Source organism: Protopterus annectens, chromosome 13.part0 (assembly GCF_019279795.1).
Source record: "Protopterus annectens isolate FY-2018-M chromosome 13.part0, PAN1.0, whole genome shotgun sequence".
NCBI classification, from domain to species: domain Eukaryota; kingdom Metazoa; phylum Chordata; order Ceratodontiformes; family Protopteridae; genus Protopterus; species Protopterus annectens.
The window spans coordinates 1365128997-1365145898 of NC_056747.1; the positions used below are offsets into that span (position 1 = coordinate 1365128997).

General features: G+C 40.2%; 1 protein-coding gene across 1 annotated transcript in view; it reads left to right on the top strand.

Annotated features, from left to right (window-relative positions):
- Positions 1-235: 235 nt before the first annotated feature.
- Positions 236-16902, top strand: part of IGF2BP1 (insulin like growth factor 2 mRNA binding protein 1) — a gene marked incomplete in the record, with an annotated part of 2071998 nt that continues 2055331 nt past the window's right edge. Inside the window, 2 exon segments of the mRNA XM_044055393.1 lie at positions 236-927; positions 2195-2255. Coding sequence (XP_043911328.1) covers positions 753-927; positions 2195-2255 — 236 coding nt within the window.

Here is a 16902-nt window from a genome sequence, read left to right on the forward strand (position 1 = left end):
TGGGTTGGGGGGGGGTGATAATACACTTTAGCGCTACTACATTAAGTTGTGTATGCTGCATTAATAAACATATATTAAATGCAACTTTCAAGACGTAAGTAATTTCTGTATTCGAATCGAGGAAGCACACTATGCTGCAGCTGTATTAGAGGAAGCAGAAACATGCAATACTTATATTAAATCAGTAAAAGGATAAACAAGTTACAATACCCCCCATGCCTTTGAAGGTGTCCGTCTCCCCTACCCCCCGCACCACGTGGCTTCCTCTGCATTACACAGTTTTACTAGTGGTTCACTGCCAGGTTGTAGTAAATAGAGGCGGTAACGGTAGTAGCAAGGCTCGGCCACTCACGCTCCTGCACTTCACTATCGTAGCCCCGCCCCTTTCCTTCGGTCCGGCACGAGTGGGCGGGAGGCAACGCCCACGGGTACCAGAGAAGCAACAATCGTGGCATTTAGTTGTCGACGGTGACCCAGCGACTGTTTACCCGGTGAGCGAGGGCATTTTTTTTTTGCGGCCGAGTGTAAGAGAGAGACAGCCTACGGGCCGAAGTCTGTTGCTAGTGAGCTTGGCGTTGTGTCATCGCTGGTGCTAATTAACGTTTTGGACTCCTTCGGGTGACGCCCCCTCACCCGGTGTTAAGAACCACGGCTACCACTAAGTTTGTCAACTTTGTACATCCCGGGTGCTGCACCACACGCCCACAGGAGCTGTTCGTGATTTGTTGTAGTCTACAAGTCTTCTTTGCGCCATGAACAAGCTGTACATTGGTAACTTGCCGGACTCCATCTCTTCGGCCGACCTGGAGAAGGTGTTCGCTGACTGCCAGATTCCTTTGGGGGGCCCCGTGTTACTAAAAACCGGCTACGCCTTTGTGGACTGTCCCGATGAGTCGTGGGCAATGAAGGCCATCGAGAATCTGTCTGGTAAGCGGAACTACTCTTGTACCCGGGACTGCTAGTCAGAGTGCGTTGGGACCACACATGGTGGGATTTAAATACTTATTGTTGGATAATTATCGGTGGCTTCATGGAAGCCAGCACGTTAGGTAGAACCTGCAGAGGGACAGCTGAGTGTGTGTGTGTATATATATATATTTGGGGGGGGTAGAATGTACAAGTCGGGTTTGTACAGGGGGAGGGGGTGTCCCATGGTAGTTAAGTCACTGTCGTTGAAGGTTGTAAACAATAAGTGAGTTGCAGGATTTTTGTGTGTAAATTGGTAATAGCTTCTAAAGAAAGCTGATGTGTGTAGTTGAATGTGGGTGCTAAAGGTCATGTTTGCTAGGACAGGGGTCGCGTGTTATGGGGTTGCTGTGGAATCCTTTATAGACTCCCCTGAAGGCCTTGTTAGTTATATTTAGAGCCCTTTTTATAGTTTTTATTCCAGTTTCTGTTTGTGTGTTAAGTCAGACTCTTTTACTGAGCCAGCACGTTTGATTTTATTTGTTAGTTTGCAGCGGGTAATCGTGTAAACGGTGTCTGTTGGCTCTGAGTGGGTTTGTTTTTTTTAACATTTTATTTATTTGATTCTCAAATTTTTTTTTCTGTTTTGTTACGTTTTTATCTCTGTAATTACTAATGTGAAGTTTGATATACTATTGCTAGAAGATCTGCCCGTTATGTCAGGCGTTGGTGATCAAGCTGGCAGCTGCTGGGTTTGGAACCCAAGAAGCCTTGGGCAGCATAGCTTGCGGGTTGTAGGAGACCGTGTTTGGTGCTGTTTCCATTAGAGTATGGTTATATCCTAAACAGAAAATGTTGCCATACTTTTTGCAAGGACAGTGGGAAATGATGGACGCACCTTGTAGCCGGCACCCAAGATGTGTGCTGCAGCACCCCCTCCCCCCCAAACACACGCTCCTCTGGATTATTTTTATTTATTTCCGCCTTTGTGCTCATGCAGACACGCACACCCTGGTGCAGAGGATGGGTGGGTAGGCAGGTTCAGAGTATAGGCGAACTTGTAAATAACTCAGATTATATTTTACAAGTGTCAGTTTCTTGCAGCTGCTATTTTTTAAATTGCAGTTTAAAGCAAAACTACTACTTTAGCTAACTCTTTTTTTTTCTGGTAATATCCATAACTCTTACCGAGTTTTTCGTTAATTCCTGTTTCGCGCATGTTTCTCGCTTTTTTGTTTCAAAATCCTATTTTTTTTATTTTAAAACTATTATTTTGTGTCGGTTTTAGGGAAGGTGGAGCTTCATGGCAAACGCATCGAAGTGGAGCATTCAGTCCCCAAAAAGCAAAGGTATTTCATCGATTGCATTACTAAGAACATAATTTGGTTTTGATTAAACTAGTGGAGACATCAGACTGTCCTTTGTAATATTGGTTGTCCTATTGTCATTTCCTAACTTTGATTCTGTGTTTAATCGTTAGTTTCTTTATTTTGTACAGTGGAATATATCCAGTTGTTGCCTGTTCACCACTCAGTCTGTCAAGCTAATGTTCGTTGATGTGCATATGTACATTGAGACAATGAATTAAATTTTCCCCGTCACTTAGATTGAGATGTTTAGTATTCTCACACCGATCAGAACAGGACTTCAAATAAAAGGGGCTAGAGCTTTGTTGAGCGAACATGTCCTCTTTTTGTATTGTAGCAGTCAAAACTACTGCAAACACTTCTAATTTAAAGCCGTATCCTCCCAGCTTTTTTCCCACAAACGGAGAAATTGTTTCAGCCTAACTAAGCAGCCGAATTTTTGTTAGCCTTAAAGTGGGTGAACTGTATTGCTGACAGCTTTGTGGTTTGTAGAAAGGTGTGTATTTTACAAACATTATCGTACAGTAATTATGTGACATTTTCAGTGTAGTGTATTTAACTGCTTTGCTGTGATTTTGTGGCTGGGCAGACATTTGCAGAATTATTTTTCCCTTGGTGTTTTGCATGATGCTGCTTTCCTTGTGTTTTTTTTCCCCTGCATGTATTTCTTTTTCTGTATGTTCCAGTTAATGATTGGGTCTGTTGTCCAGATAATCCAGGTAAAAATATGTCTACAAATTGGTAATTTGTCTCTAGTACACTTTAGGAATACTGTGTATGTATCTGGTTGTCCTAACAAAAGAGTGGTTTATTTTACTTTTATCTTTCTAAGAGCTGTTGGAACACAGTTGTTTTTATTTTAAATTGTCTAGATGTGATTGTCCTTTCTGCCATGTGATTTCCATAAAGCAATGGCAAGGGTGAAGCTTTTTTTTTTTTCCAGCATTGCTGCATTTCATAGCCTCAGAATGTAAAATCCCCAGCCTTCTTGTGTTGCATGGAAATGTTTAGTGTTGATGGGTCTTTTTACTCTATATATGAATATATAAAGGCTTGTCTTGAAATTTGTGCTGTGTCCACGGTGACTGTGCAGGAAGTCAGCTTTGGCAACTTGTGTGGTGGGGGGTTGTGGATACCTAGTAAGTGTAGGGGTGAGCTTTAGAATACTGAAGTGTTTTCAGTGGTCAAATAACTCGTTAAGTTTTAAGTTGCACTTCTGTATGCAGGTTACACTTTGACGTAAGAGTTTTGCATTCTTTTACGTGAGGAACTTGAAGGTGCTGATTTGTTTACATTCAGCATTTATTTGTAAAATGCTGGTTAATCATATTTTGAGAATATTATGGTTAATCTAATGCAAGAAGAAAAAAATTTGTCACTGTTTTTTTATTGAAACTTACTTTGATCTTTCTCTGTGTGTAGTGGTCATTCTATCTCATTTTATTTGTTTTAGTAGAGTATGGCTGTAATATTTTGCAGTGCATTTTCTAGCAAATGCTGCCAATCCAAGGCTGGTGACCCCCCCCCCCCAAAATGAATTAAAATACACGTGACAGCTTGTAAGGGAGTATGACTGAAGGCTGTAACAAACCCCCCCCCCCCAATTGTCAGCATTCATCCTTTTTGCCATTTTAGTTAAAATGACTTCAGGGCTTAACAATCTTGAAACTTTTTTTTTTTTTAAGTGCGTAACATTCATTTCTCAGTCATATTTGCTGTTGCTTAAGTAATTTGACTGGGAAAGTTCATCTGGGCGGGAAGTCAGTGGTGGCCCAGGGAGAGAATCTTCGTAGTGATTACAACCAAAATAAATTGATACAACTTAATTATACCATGTATTTTTGTATGTTACCATTTTTAGTAGTGCTGATAGTACTAGATGTCAGTCGGCCCAACTTTGACATTCCACACATGATTTAAGGTGTGGATAATTACTAACTAGCTGTTTTCTTAAGCCTGGGACTGATGCTGTTAACTTCAAGCTAGTTTGTGATTCTGACAAGCATGGATAAAAGCTGAACGGATGTTTCAAAAAGTGTAACTTTTCTCTAACGTTTTATCACAGTCTGTAGTGCTGTGCTGGGGGTAGTTTTATGTGTACCTGGTAGTGCTTACTGAAAGAGTAAGACTGCTGTCCCTTTAATTAAATGTGGCTACTTTCTTTTGATGTCTATTTTAGTGTATAGCATTTTTGTGTACATGAGTTTAGGCAGTCAACTGTGTAGTTCCTGTGCAAGGAATGAGGTGGGGTAAAAAACATTTTAATTTGAGACTGTACATATGAAGTGAAATTTATATATATATATATATATATATATATATATGTATATATATATGTGTATATATATATATATATATATATATATATATATATATATATATATATATATATATATATATATATATATATATATATATATATATATATAATTTTTTCCATGGCATTCTGTTCTACTTGTAGTAGTTGGTGTGTTTAAACATAATTTCTTGTGTGGATTTTGATTTGGTAGTACTACATTGATGTAGCTTTGTACTAAGTAGTGTTTTGTGGCTGATTCGGGTAAGTGCTGCAGTAATTTCTGAAAATAGTGCTGCAGTAATTTCTGAAAATGAAATCTTCTGAAGGATTTTTTGCTGGATAGTATATAAAGACATACTAAACCTGGAGAATTGGAAAGCACACTAGAAGTGGCAGGTTTGGGCTTCAGAGGAAAATAATCACTTTTTTTTTTTTTAGTTGAGGGTGGATACAGATCCGCTTGTGGTGCAGGGTACATGTGTGAAAAATATAATCCTAGAGGAATCCATCTAGTCAGGGAAGAAAACGTTTAAGTATAGAAGCATACTGTTAACTTTTAGTTATTTAAAATATTTTTACTGTTTGTTAAATGTTTTACGCATGTCTTACTTTCTCATGATCTTCATTTTCTCTGCAAGTAAACTACCATCATTTCACAAATCTTTTTATATTGGCCTTTAATAGTGTGTCACTGATGCTCTTGGGCAGTGTCTGAAATGGTGGTGTCATTTTTATTCATTCCACTATGCAAGTTGTCCTAGTCTGAGCATGGTTTTATTTACATTTGGCATGTATCCACTGTGCAGGTTGTCCTAGTGTGAGCATGGTTTTATTTACATTTGGCATGTATCCACTGTGCAGGTTGTCCTAGTGTGAGCATGGTTTTATTTACATTGGCATGTATTTTTTCTTACTTACACTGCTTCAGTCTCATCTCTCCCCACCTCTTCTAATTTATTATGTTTTCTGTGTGTCTCAAATCTTAACATTTCTTTGGTTATTCTGAATTATGTTGTGTTGCTTTGTACTTGTAAAAATGACTATCTTGGCAATTATGTTATAATGTCCTTGTAAAAAAAATATATTCTTATGCTCGCTTTTATGTAATATATTTGAGACTTTCTTCCCAGATCCTCTGCTAAAAGTGAGTTATTACCAAGTCAGATTTGTCCAGTACACAAATGCCAATAAATGGGTACATGTTGCATTATAATTATGTTCGGCATTTTGTTGTTTGTCTGGGTCCCAGCTGTTAAACTGTGCCCTGTTGCATGCTTCAGTAGGCAGCCAGTGACAGTTTTGCCCAGGTATGTGGAGTATACCACAACCTAGTTGGAGAAAACCAAGGACTGTGCAATGCAATTTGTTGTGTATATAGTTGACAAAGTACACTGTAACAATGTCTGAAAGTGTGTTAACTTAGTGAAGTAGACGGCTTATTACAGAACCCTTTTTTTTATTTCGGTTGACAGAATGTAAGGTATATATTTTATTAAACTTTAAAACACTTTGAAGGAAACCTTGACCAAAAAAAAAACTTGTGCTTTTAAACCATAAGCAAATAAACATAAAGCGGCTATATATGCACACGCGCACACATCTTAAGATGTAAAACTCGAGAGTAAATATATACGGTAAGGAAGTTGTATAGAGACAACGCATTTTAAAATGGAAAAGCTCTCTCAAAGATGAGATGGTAGTGTGTGAGTTAAGATTTGTTGAACTTTGTAGTCTGGATTTATAAGGCATGCCTGTGTCTGCTGCAGGTTAGTTTCAGTGCCAAGCTGAGATGTATATTGTGATGCATTGTTATGACTGTTCCTGTACTGATGCCTGCTTCTTGGCACTATAGTTTTTGTATCCCAGGACTGTGAATAAGATATTTTGGTGGGGAATGTTAAAGTATTAATTTTCCAATTTCTGTACAATATCGGGAATGCTAGACACCTGATGTTGACGTGATAGTTGGTTGTGTGAGCTGCACATCTCTAGGGTAACACTTTCCTCGCTGCATTTATTTGTAAAACTTTGGAATGTATGCAGCAATAGCTTGTAAATAAATCTGAACCAAAGTGTATGGGAAGCAAAATCACTCATGAAATGCTATGTTTAGCTGACAAGCTTGGAGTGTGTGTAAGTGGGGGGGAGGTTTAGCCTACGAAGGAGGGAAATTTTTAACAAGATTAGGTCCATCAAGCTAAGGGAGGTATGTTGCATTCTGGAGTCAGTAATGTTAGTGTATTTAGGTTCATAGGTTCATACTAGGCTATCTGCCCTAGGGTATTTATAAGCCTAGCCCAGAGTTTTGTGGCTTGCGCCACCCCTTTAGTTTGAAGGATACTATGCCCATTATTTTGCTGTGCCTCTGCTCAGCTGTTTCTAGAGAGGAATTGTGATTGATACCACCGACCTACATTTGATGTTTGTTTTTAACTGGGTGAATGAACTGCACATGGGGTTGGGGTGTTAAACAGTGAACATCATTTTAGAGCCAGGTTCTACACTGCCAGGTCATTCTGTGCCATACATTTGCATGTATGCTCATACCTGTGGTCAATTTAGTGTGTCCAATCTACCTACTGCATGTCTTTGGATTATGGGAGAAACCGTAACACCTGGAAGAAACCCACTCAAACACAGGGAGGATGTGCAGACTGCACACAAGACGCCACAGATGAGTATCTACCTACGGACCTTTGTGCAACATAAGACTGTTAATACATTTCAGTTAACAAATATAAGGAAACCGTACTGCTCCACCAAAACTAAAGCAAATCTGTGCAGATAACCAGTATAAATAAAGGCTTGTTAAGTGATAGTTGGAAGGATGTGCTGCCTGCCAGTGCAGTACATTGGTCACTATCTTCTCTTGTGCTTGTATATTGGACCAGGGGGTCATGCATAAAAAAACAGGTGTCTCCAGCAACTGCGTGAGCCCTTTTGTGTAAAATTGTGTATACAGCAATTCTTGTGTGTTTAATAAAGCCAAGTCTCCAACCAAACAATCGTATCTCGTATCAATACTTAGCACTTTTAAAAGTAAAGCTGGTGGTTTGTGATTTTATGGCTTTTGGGACTGCTCCTTAACATCTTTTTGTTCTGTTTTACTCTGATTAACATCGTGTATGTGAGAAGTTGGAGAGAGTATTGCTGCCACTTTATCATTTTAATACATATTTCAAAAATGGCTGATTTTTTTTTTTTCCTTAAGACCTGTGTAGTAATGCAGTTGAGAGTGTGCTGTTTGCTGGCTTTTTTACTTTCCCCTGATTTTCTGCAGTTTTGTTTTGTTTTGTTGCGTATTGTGTAGCTCTGTATTCCTTGAAAAATGAATTTTTGTGTTGTGGTCTTTGACTGTTCTACTTAACTGCACGTTGCATTTACATTTGTCCCAGCCAAGCTTTGTTTGCTTGCCTCCATGCATCAAATTGCCTCTGCACGGTGTTGTCTTAGCATTTAACTGCAAGTGTTGTCATAGCATGTAATGCATGTGTTCTTGTACAGCTACATTTTTGCCTTGTGCTGTATTTTTCTGTCAATTTAGTATTTATAATGGCCATGTTATGTTGTATCTGTGCCTTAATGTTATTTCATGCTGTCAGAAGTGACTTGTACACACTGGTTATAGCATTGGATGAGCATGTTATGTTGTATCTGTGCCTTGAAATGTTATTTCATGCTGTCAGAAGTGACTTGTACACACTGGTTATAGCATTGGATGAGCATGTTATGTTGTATCTGTGCCTTGAAATGTTATTTCATGCTGTCAGAAGTGACTTGTACACACTGGTTATAGCACTGGATGAGCATGTTATGTTGTATCTGTGCCTTAATGTTATTTCATGCTGTCAGAAGTGACTTGTACACACTGGTTATAGCATTGGATGAGCATGTTATGTTGTATCTGTGCCTTGAAATGTTATTTCATGCTGTCAGAAGTGACTTGTACACACTGGTTATAGCATTGGATGAGCATGTTATGTTGTATCTGTGCCTTGAAATGTTATTTCATGCTGTCAGAAGTGACTTGTACACACTGGTTATAGCATTGGATGAGCCATGTTATGTTGTATCTGTGCCTTGAAATGTTATTTCATGCTGTCAGAAGTGACTTGTACACACTGGTTATAGCATTGGATGAGCCATGTTATGTTGTATCTGTGCCTTGAAATGTTATTTCATGCTGTCAGAAGTGACTTGTACACACTGGTTATAGCATTGGATGAGCATGTTATGTTGTATCTGTGCCTTGAAATGTTATTTCATGCTGTCAGAAGTGACTTGTACACACTGGTTATAGCATTGGATGAGCCATGTTATGTTGTATCTGTGCCTTGAAATGTTATTTCATGCTGTCAGAAGTGACTTGTACACACTGGTTATAGCATTGGATGAGCATGTTATGTTGTATCTGTGCCTTGAAATGTTATTTCATGCTGTCAGAAGTGACTTGTACACACTGGTTATAGCATTGGATGAGCATGTTATGTTGTATCTGTGCCTTGAAATGTTATTTCATGCTGTCAGAAGTGACTTGTACACACTGGTTATAGCATTGGATGAGCATGTTATGTTGTATCTGTGCCTTGAAATGTTATTTCATGCTGTCAGAAGTGACTTGTACACACTGGTTATAGCATTGGATGAGCATGTTATGTTGTATCTGTGCCTTGAAATGTTATTTCATGCTGTCAGAAGTGACTTGTACACACTGGTTATAGCATTGGATGAGCATGTTATGTTGTATCTGTGCCTTGAAATGTTATTTCATGCTGTCAGAAGTGACTTGTACACACTGGTTATAGCATTGGATGAGCCATGTTATGTTGTATCTGTGCCTTGAAATGTTATTTCATGCTGTCAGAAGTGACTTGTACACACTGGTTATAGCATTGGATGAGCCATGTTATGTTGTATCTGTGCCTTGAAATGTTATTTCATGCTGTCAGAAGTGACTTGTACACACTGGTTATAGCATTGGATGAGCATGTTATGTTGTATCTGTGCCTTGAAATGTTATTTCATGCTGTCAGAAGTGACTTGTACACACTGGTTATAGCATTGGATGAGCATGTTATGTTGTATCTGTGCCTTGAAATGTTATTTCATGCTGTCAGAAGTGACTTGTACACACTGGTTATAGCATTGGATGAGCATGTTATGTTGTATCTGTGCCTTGAAATGTTATTTCATGCTGTCAGAAGTGACTTGTACACACTGGTTATAGCATTGGATGAGCATGTTATGTTGTATCTGTGCCTTGAAATGTTATTTCATGCTGTCAGAAGTGACTTGTACACACTGGTTATAGCATTGGATGAGCATGTTATGTTGTATCTGTGCCTTGAAATGTTATTTCATGCTGTCAGAAGTGACTTGTACACACTGGTTATAGCATTGGATGAGCCATGTTATGTTGTATCTGTGCCTTGAAATGTTATTTCATGCTGTCAGAAGTGACTTGTACACACTGGTTATAGCATTGGATGAGCATGTTTTGATTGAGGCTTGGTGAGACCTCAGCAGTATTTAGAAATAAATTGTAGAAGTATCCAGACTGTCTTGTGTATAAGAGGGTGTAAATATTTGTACAAGAGAGAACCTGTAATCTGATTTGTAATGGTGTCAAACGGGTTAAGATGCAGACCTGCTAAAAACATAATTTAGCCCGTAAGTTGCAGGATTAGTTTTGTTTAAACTTTTTTTTTTTTTTTTTTTTTTTAACCCTCTGCCATACAGTCAGTTGACAGTGTGACAAGCTTGTATTTCCACATTATATCATTCTATGTTTTAACAGAATACGGTTTCAACAGAATACGGTTTCAGTGTTCTCTCAGAAGTTACAAAATTGATTGGCTTATCAAATCTGTGAGGTAACCTGATTTTTAGTTGTATAATATCAGCAGACTATTTCATGTGTGGTGTGTAGCTGTTATTGAACATTTGGGCATTGTTAAATTTGAGCATACCATATTAAAGCTACACATGTAGTTCCACAGATGATGAGACTGGCAAAGAGTTCATTTATTTTTGTAGACCATACAACGCCAAAGGTTTGACAATGTCCGCTTATTTCAGTGCCAGATTTGTTTTGTTTTCCCTTTTATAGATTAACTCTGGTGTTTGTAAATCTGCATCCTGGTGTCTCTGGCTGATGCTGGATGAATGGTTGTGTACTGTACTCGACAGCGTATTTTAGACTAGGTATTCATAAGTGTTTACTAGACTAATACCACACCACGGACCTTTTTAAGCCTAGCCGTGCATCCTAAATCTGACAAGTTATGATACCCTTGATAAATGTACGCAGGGGTTTGGGAGATTAACCATTTACAGGACACCTGTGTCCATCAGACACAGGTGCCAAACCAGGGATGAATTTCCAGATTCCTATCCAGTTGTCCAAGTTGCACTTGAATTGGGTTGGGGAGGAACTCTGCTTGGCATGGATGTTGAGCCTGTTCAGACTTAGTCTCTGTGATACATGCCCATCTCTCCTATTTATATCACAGGCAAGTCTTTAGAACAGGTAATTCTGGTACTGTTTGTTAGTGGATGTGCAAAAGCCTAGCCAGAGTGTGTTTGGCGTTCGCCACCCATTTTAAATTAATTTTGCTATGCCCTTTTTCGAGGTTAGTATACTGCGCCTCTGTCTAACAGTGATACCCGGGGTAAACCTACGATCTCCCATCCACTCAAGATTCCTCTTTAAGAGAGTCAATGAGGGACTCTGCCTAACCTTGGACTGGGATTTTATTCCAGAGTGAGGAGAGCCTCTGTGTTATGAATCTGTCCCTCCAGCATGTTATATGTGTGTATGTACACTTTTGTACATAAAGAAAATTATTGTCATCATTTATTATTGGCTTCATGCATTGTACATATGCTTTCTTTTTAGACCATCGCTCTCCCTGAATATTCTAAGTTGCTTCTTCCCTTTTGTAAAGATCTTCATTCTTTTCAGTTTAAATTCTGATTTTTTTTTTTTTTTTTTTTAATCTTATAGTTATTGCTGCTTTAGCAGCCAGTAACATTGGATTTAGCAAAGCTTTCTCTGTTTAAGAGATTCCGGTATTGCTTGTATTCCAGTTCAAAATAAGTTTAATTACAATCACCCCCCCCACACACACACACACACACACACTTCTGTCAAAGTACTGGGGGATGTTAAGCATATATACCACTGGCATACAAACAGGTTTTTAATTTATGTGAAAAAATATTTGTACAAGTAGTTGACGTGTAATATTTGTAGCTACCTAAACTTGGGTTATTGTTGGATGCATTGGTCTGGCTGAGGATTTAATTACCTTGATCAGGGGTTCCAACCCCCCCCCCCCCTCTGCTAAGAGACCTAGGCAAGGCACTCATTATGAATTTTCAGATCGGGTTTCAATTTATTCAGATTCCTCTTCTGATCAGGGATTTTCTATTCTATCTCATGAGGACTCTGATGCAGAGGAATCCATCCCATCTCCATCTCCTCCTGAGGATTACTCTTTTGGAGAGACTTTGCATACTTTAAGGGGAACATTTTCACTGGGTCAGGACTTTTCAGAATCAAAAAGAGGCTTAGGGATTTTCTTCTTCCTCAGCATAGGCCTTTGGCGATACCTCCTGTATTAGACATTGTTGATGTGTTCTCGGAATCAAGCATGGCTCCTGATTCCCTGCCTCCGGTTCCTAGTAAGCCAGACAGATATTACAGGGTTCCTGACTCTCACAAATTTCTTTTCAAAAATCCTGCTGCTGATCATGAGACTATTTCTCAGGGTCCCAAGGGTGTTGAGGCTTCTACAGCCAAAAATCCTACCCCTTTTTATCCAGACTCCAGGGTGCTGGATAGATTGGGTAAGAAGGTTTTATAAGTCTACAACCTTGGCAATAAGGGCTTTAAACTCCAGTTTCATATGCTTAAATATCAACAGCATGTTATGGGCTTACTGAAACAGAAAATGATAATTTCTGATCTGTGTGGAAAATAGTTACAGGATTTATTGCTTTCAGCAGAACAGGTTGTAAAGCATACTTTGCAATGTGGTTTTGATTCCTTGGAGTTCTCTAGCAGTGCCGCCATAACTGGATCTGTGACAAGAAGGCATGTCTGGCTCAAGGAGCAAAATCTGACTTATGTTAAAGCTAAATTGTTGGATGCCCCCTTACAGCATGATAGTCTGTTTTGGTAATAAGGCAGAAGAGGTTGTGAAGAAAGTGGAAGACAAAAGCTAAATCTATGCAAACTGTAAAAGATTTCTTGCAAGTATAGCCACCCAGGTTCAGTAGGCATTGGCTTACTAAGAATTGGTCCTTTCCTGTGTCCAACACAGCCACTCGGGGCAAACCCAGGCGCTCCAAAGGCTCCAGATATTAATCGCAGAGATCTTACGGGTCAAAGCAATGGGGTCCCTCCACCTCCAAATCTGGAGGGTGGTAAAGCACAACTCTACAGTAAGCAGTCTCAATGACATTCCTCTACCATGTCCAAGCACTTATATTTTGGCAGCCCCATTGGGGGGGAAACTAGCACCTCATGCTCAAAATTGGCATTTAATTACCCAGGACAAGGAAGATTGAAAGGACGCCCTCAGTTATGTGTTACATCAACAAGTAAGGGAGAACCAGTTAACACCCCCCCTCCCTTTGCAGACTAGCCGTATTAGCTTGGGATGTAGCTTCATATCAGTCCCACACTGCAGGCATCCTGCGTTCCTTGTGTAGCAGACAAGTTGAGTATTTTCTAATAAATGATTTTATAGTACCAGAATTCCCTGCCACCATTAGTACCTGCAGCATGTCCACTGTAAACATGTGCCTAAAATAAGTCGTCATCATCCAGGCAGGCGAGGGTGATTGGGGGTCTAGGCGTCTCTCTATTGTGTGTGAGTAGATCTATTCTGTGAAGATTCCTTATCTTCAGAACTGTCTATCTGTGGAAAGAATGGAAAAAGTCTACAGGAAAATTTCCTTTCCTTTACTGTGATAGGAAAGGCATCCATCTTCCTGGCCTTTTTTTACATGGAGTCCTGGAGCAGAATCTTGGCAGCTGATTGTTAACAGAGGAGACTGGGGCTAAATGAACAACTCCCCACAGAAGGCTCAAATCAAAACACCTAATCTAGTTTCCATTCGTGAGGGTCACCCTTGGCCAGCATCTGACTAACATAGTACAGCTGTCTTAATTTCTACTTAGTGTAACAGTAGATGTTTGATCACTGCTGCAGTAGCTGATCGCTTGCTTTCTCCCTCCATCCCTTGTGGTGTGTTTTTAATGCGAGGGTGTAGACTTTTTATTATTGGCATTTTCATTTTAGGGCTTTGCCTCCCTGTCTCTGCTAGCAAAAAGTGCTTGGTGCCCACACATGTTTAATAAATTATCACATATGACTTGGGCAAATGATGTACAGCACTTGTAATCCAGTCATTGTCAGTCAAACATTATGTCGCTTGCTCATATCCTGCCTTTTTATTTATTTATTTATTTATTTTTTTTAACGTCCTTCCTCCTCTGTATGTAGATCCCACAATTCACATTTTCTTGTATAATTTGCTTCTACCCCTTTCTAAAGATCCAAATTCGTTTTTCTCTTGTTACTATCTTCACTACTAGTTGGTGTAGACTTGGATTTCAATTTTTCTAGTAACTGTTTGGCAGCCCCTATATTTATACTCTGCAAGGCCTTGCTATGCCAGTTTCAGTATCGCAGCTTAAATAGCTAAGCAGCAGTGATTTGAACTTCTGCTGTTGTGGTAAGTTCAGGTTACCAAACTATACAGTCTACACTTTTTTCCCTTCCAGCTCCAGCACACCATAGAAAGATTTGATCTGATGTCAGTTTTCATTTTATCCTCACCATATGGGCTGTGTTCCGAGCATTGGAACAGATTTGGCCGTTATTGCAGCTTGAGGAAGCCAAAAACTCTCGAGCCTAACCTTGCCCACAATGCTTTTCTCTCATTTGCTACTTTTCATGACAGGCACGTTTGCCATTACTCTTGAGCCAGGTGTTTTTGAAATCTAAAAAAAAATTTTATTTTTTTTTTTTCTGAATTCTTCGTAATTTATGACTCTACCCAGTGTTTCTAAGTGTTTGAACTTGTCCTCTCCTTTCTTTCCTTTCAGTACACCTTAATGTAATCTGTTAAATCATTGTCAATAGTAAGAGAAAGTAGAAGAAAAGTGTTTAGTAGCAGTGTGTCCTGTTTGTGAGGCCTTTCTTCCTGTGTGTAAGTGCATACAGCTGGCCTGTTTACACCTCTGTTGACTGTAGGTTTGTCAGTCATAACTGGTCATTTAAAGACCTTCAAAAGATGCCAAAATACAGACAAAATCCCTATGTCCGATGCTAATCTATTGTCTATTGCCTGGGCTCTGTTCACCTTAAAAAAGATTGTGCTATATCATGGATGTTCTTCGTGTTTCACTGTTGCAGTCATTACATTTGGTTTATCTGCTTGCCTGATAAAGTCTTGGGTCCTGTGTCGGTTGCTGTCCCTTCTTCCATGGCGTCAGGGGTGTAAAACATGTAACGGATGCCATTACATCAGTCTTACTTGCCGTGCGGTGCCCGAAGCAGAAACAGTTTACAAGTGCTGGTAGGCAGACTCCTGAAATTTTCGTCTGAGTTTCAGAACCAAGTCTTCAACTAAAGCTAAATACCCCGTTGGGGAAACATATGTATATATATATTTTTTTCTTGCTCCTTACAGATGCCAGTAAAAGTTAATACCTCAAATATTTTCATTCTTACTGTATTCCTTGCCTAGGCCCTGACCACGACGTATCTTGCTGTCTGATTTGAGAGTGTTCAATCTCGCCATTTGTTCTTACACGGGTTCGGAGCCGATCCTCTGCTCCGAGTCGGCCGCATAGCAAAGCTCTGCATCTTGGAGAAGCTCGAGACCAGGCTATATCCCACAATCCTCCCTGCCATTACTCAGATCTAGTTTGCCGCTGCAACGGATCACATCGAGAGCTCGGAACAGAGAAAATTGTTATATTCAGATAAGATTGTTATATTTTTACTTTAAAAAGTTCTTATAGTTATTGGGAATTTACTTTTTGATTAGTACTGAAGTATGTGTGTGTTATCGTAGTTAGTCCTGTCATTTTTTCATAGGTTTCCCTTTGGTGCCTACCTCTTCTAATCGCTTATATATATCTCTATGTATCTCTATGTATCTCTATGTATCTCTATATATCTCTATATATATTTTCTTATAGTTATAGCTAGTGTTTTAAACCTTTTCACAGTAAAGTGTCTTACTGCTGGTTATGTCTGAAAAAGCCAAATCCGGTTTTAAGATGTCACTGTGGGCAGAAAATGTCCATCACTGACAACCACACTTCCTGCGTCTACTGTCTTGGCCCTCTCCACTTGCAAGAGGATTGCTCTATATGCCATTCCTTCAGTGGGAGGGTCATGACAGATAGATGCAGGAAACTTATAGATAGGGGACTACTTAAGCCTGCCTTCCAGGAGGCTTTGGACAAGTCGGACCAGGCTTCTAAGTCCTCGAAGGGGTCGAAGATGATTGAGCCCATGTCATCGGCTCAGAGTTCATCTTCGAAAGTTCGTTCGCCGGTTCCACAGACTTCGGGGCCGAGCATCGAACACTGAGCCCCATGTCTTGGAACCGGTGTCGGAGCTACCACCACCTTCCATTCTTCGGTCGGTGCCATCTTCGGCCCCTTTGACCCGATCTTCCAGACCGTTATCCGATGCAGATGTGGATCGTGTCGTGCAGAAACTTATGGAGAACACGGCCCTTTACAAGTTGATTGCAGTTTCCTCCCAATTGGTGTCTAAACTGGAAGGCCTCCCTTTATCTCCAACAGGTCCTCCTTCGAGACCCATCCAGTCTTCGGAGCAGGGAGAGGATAAGCCGATGATAGTGGAGCCCTCTGTGCCGAAACCGTCCATTGCACAATCGACACCATTGACTTCGACTCCTTCGGAACTTGTAGGTGAGTCGTGGAGTCTACTATCTCTCCTCTGTTCCGGGACAGAGAGTCGTACTGACCTTTCGGTGCAGAGACTCCCTCTCGGGGCCTCTGCGCAGATTGGCTCTGCTCCGTCCTCTGGGTCGAGGCCCACAGGCCCCGTGTCTGGGATTCTTCCATGTTCTTCAGAACCGGAGGAGTCCTCGGCCCGAGGTTCAGGGGTTTTTGATCTTATGAGGAAGGTTTTGTCTACACAGACAACCACTTCATCGGGAGGCATCTTCTCCCTCCCCTAAGGAGCCGCTCTCTGTTTCTGTTCCCACGACACATCCAAAGCGTAGAGCACCATTTCCTCAGCCACCCACAGAGGGTGCCCCCTGTTCCTCTGA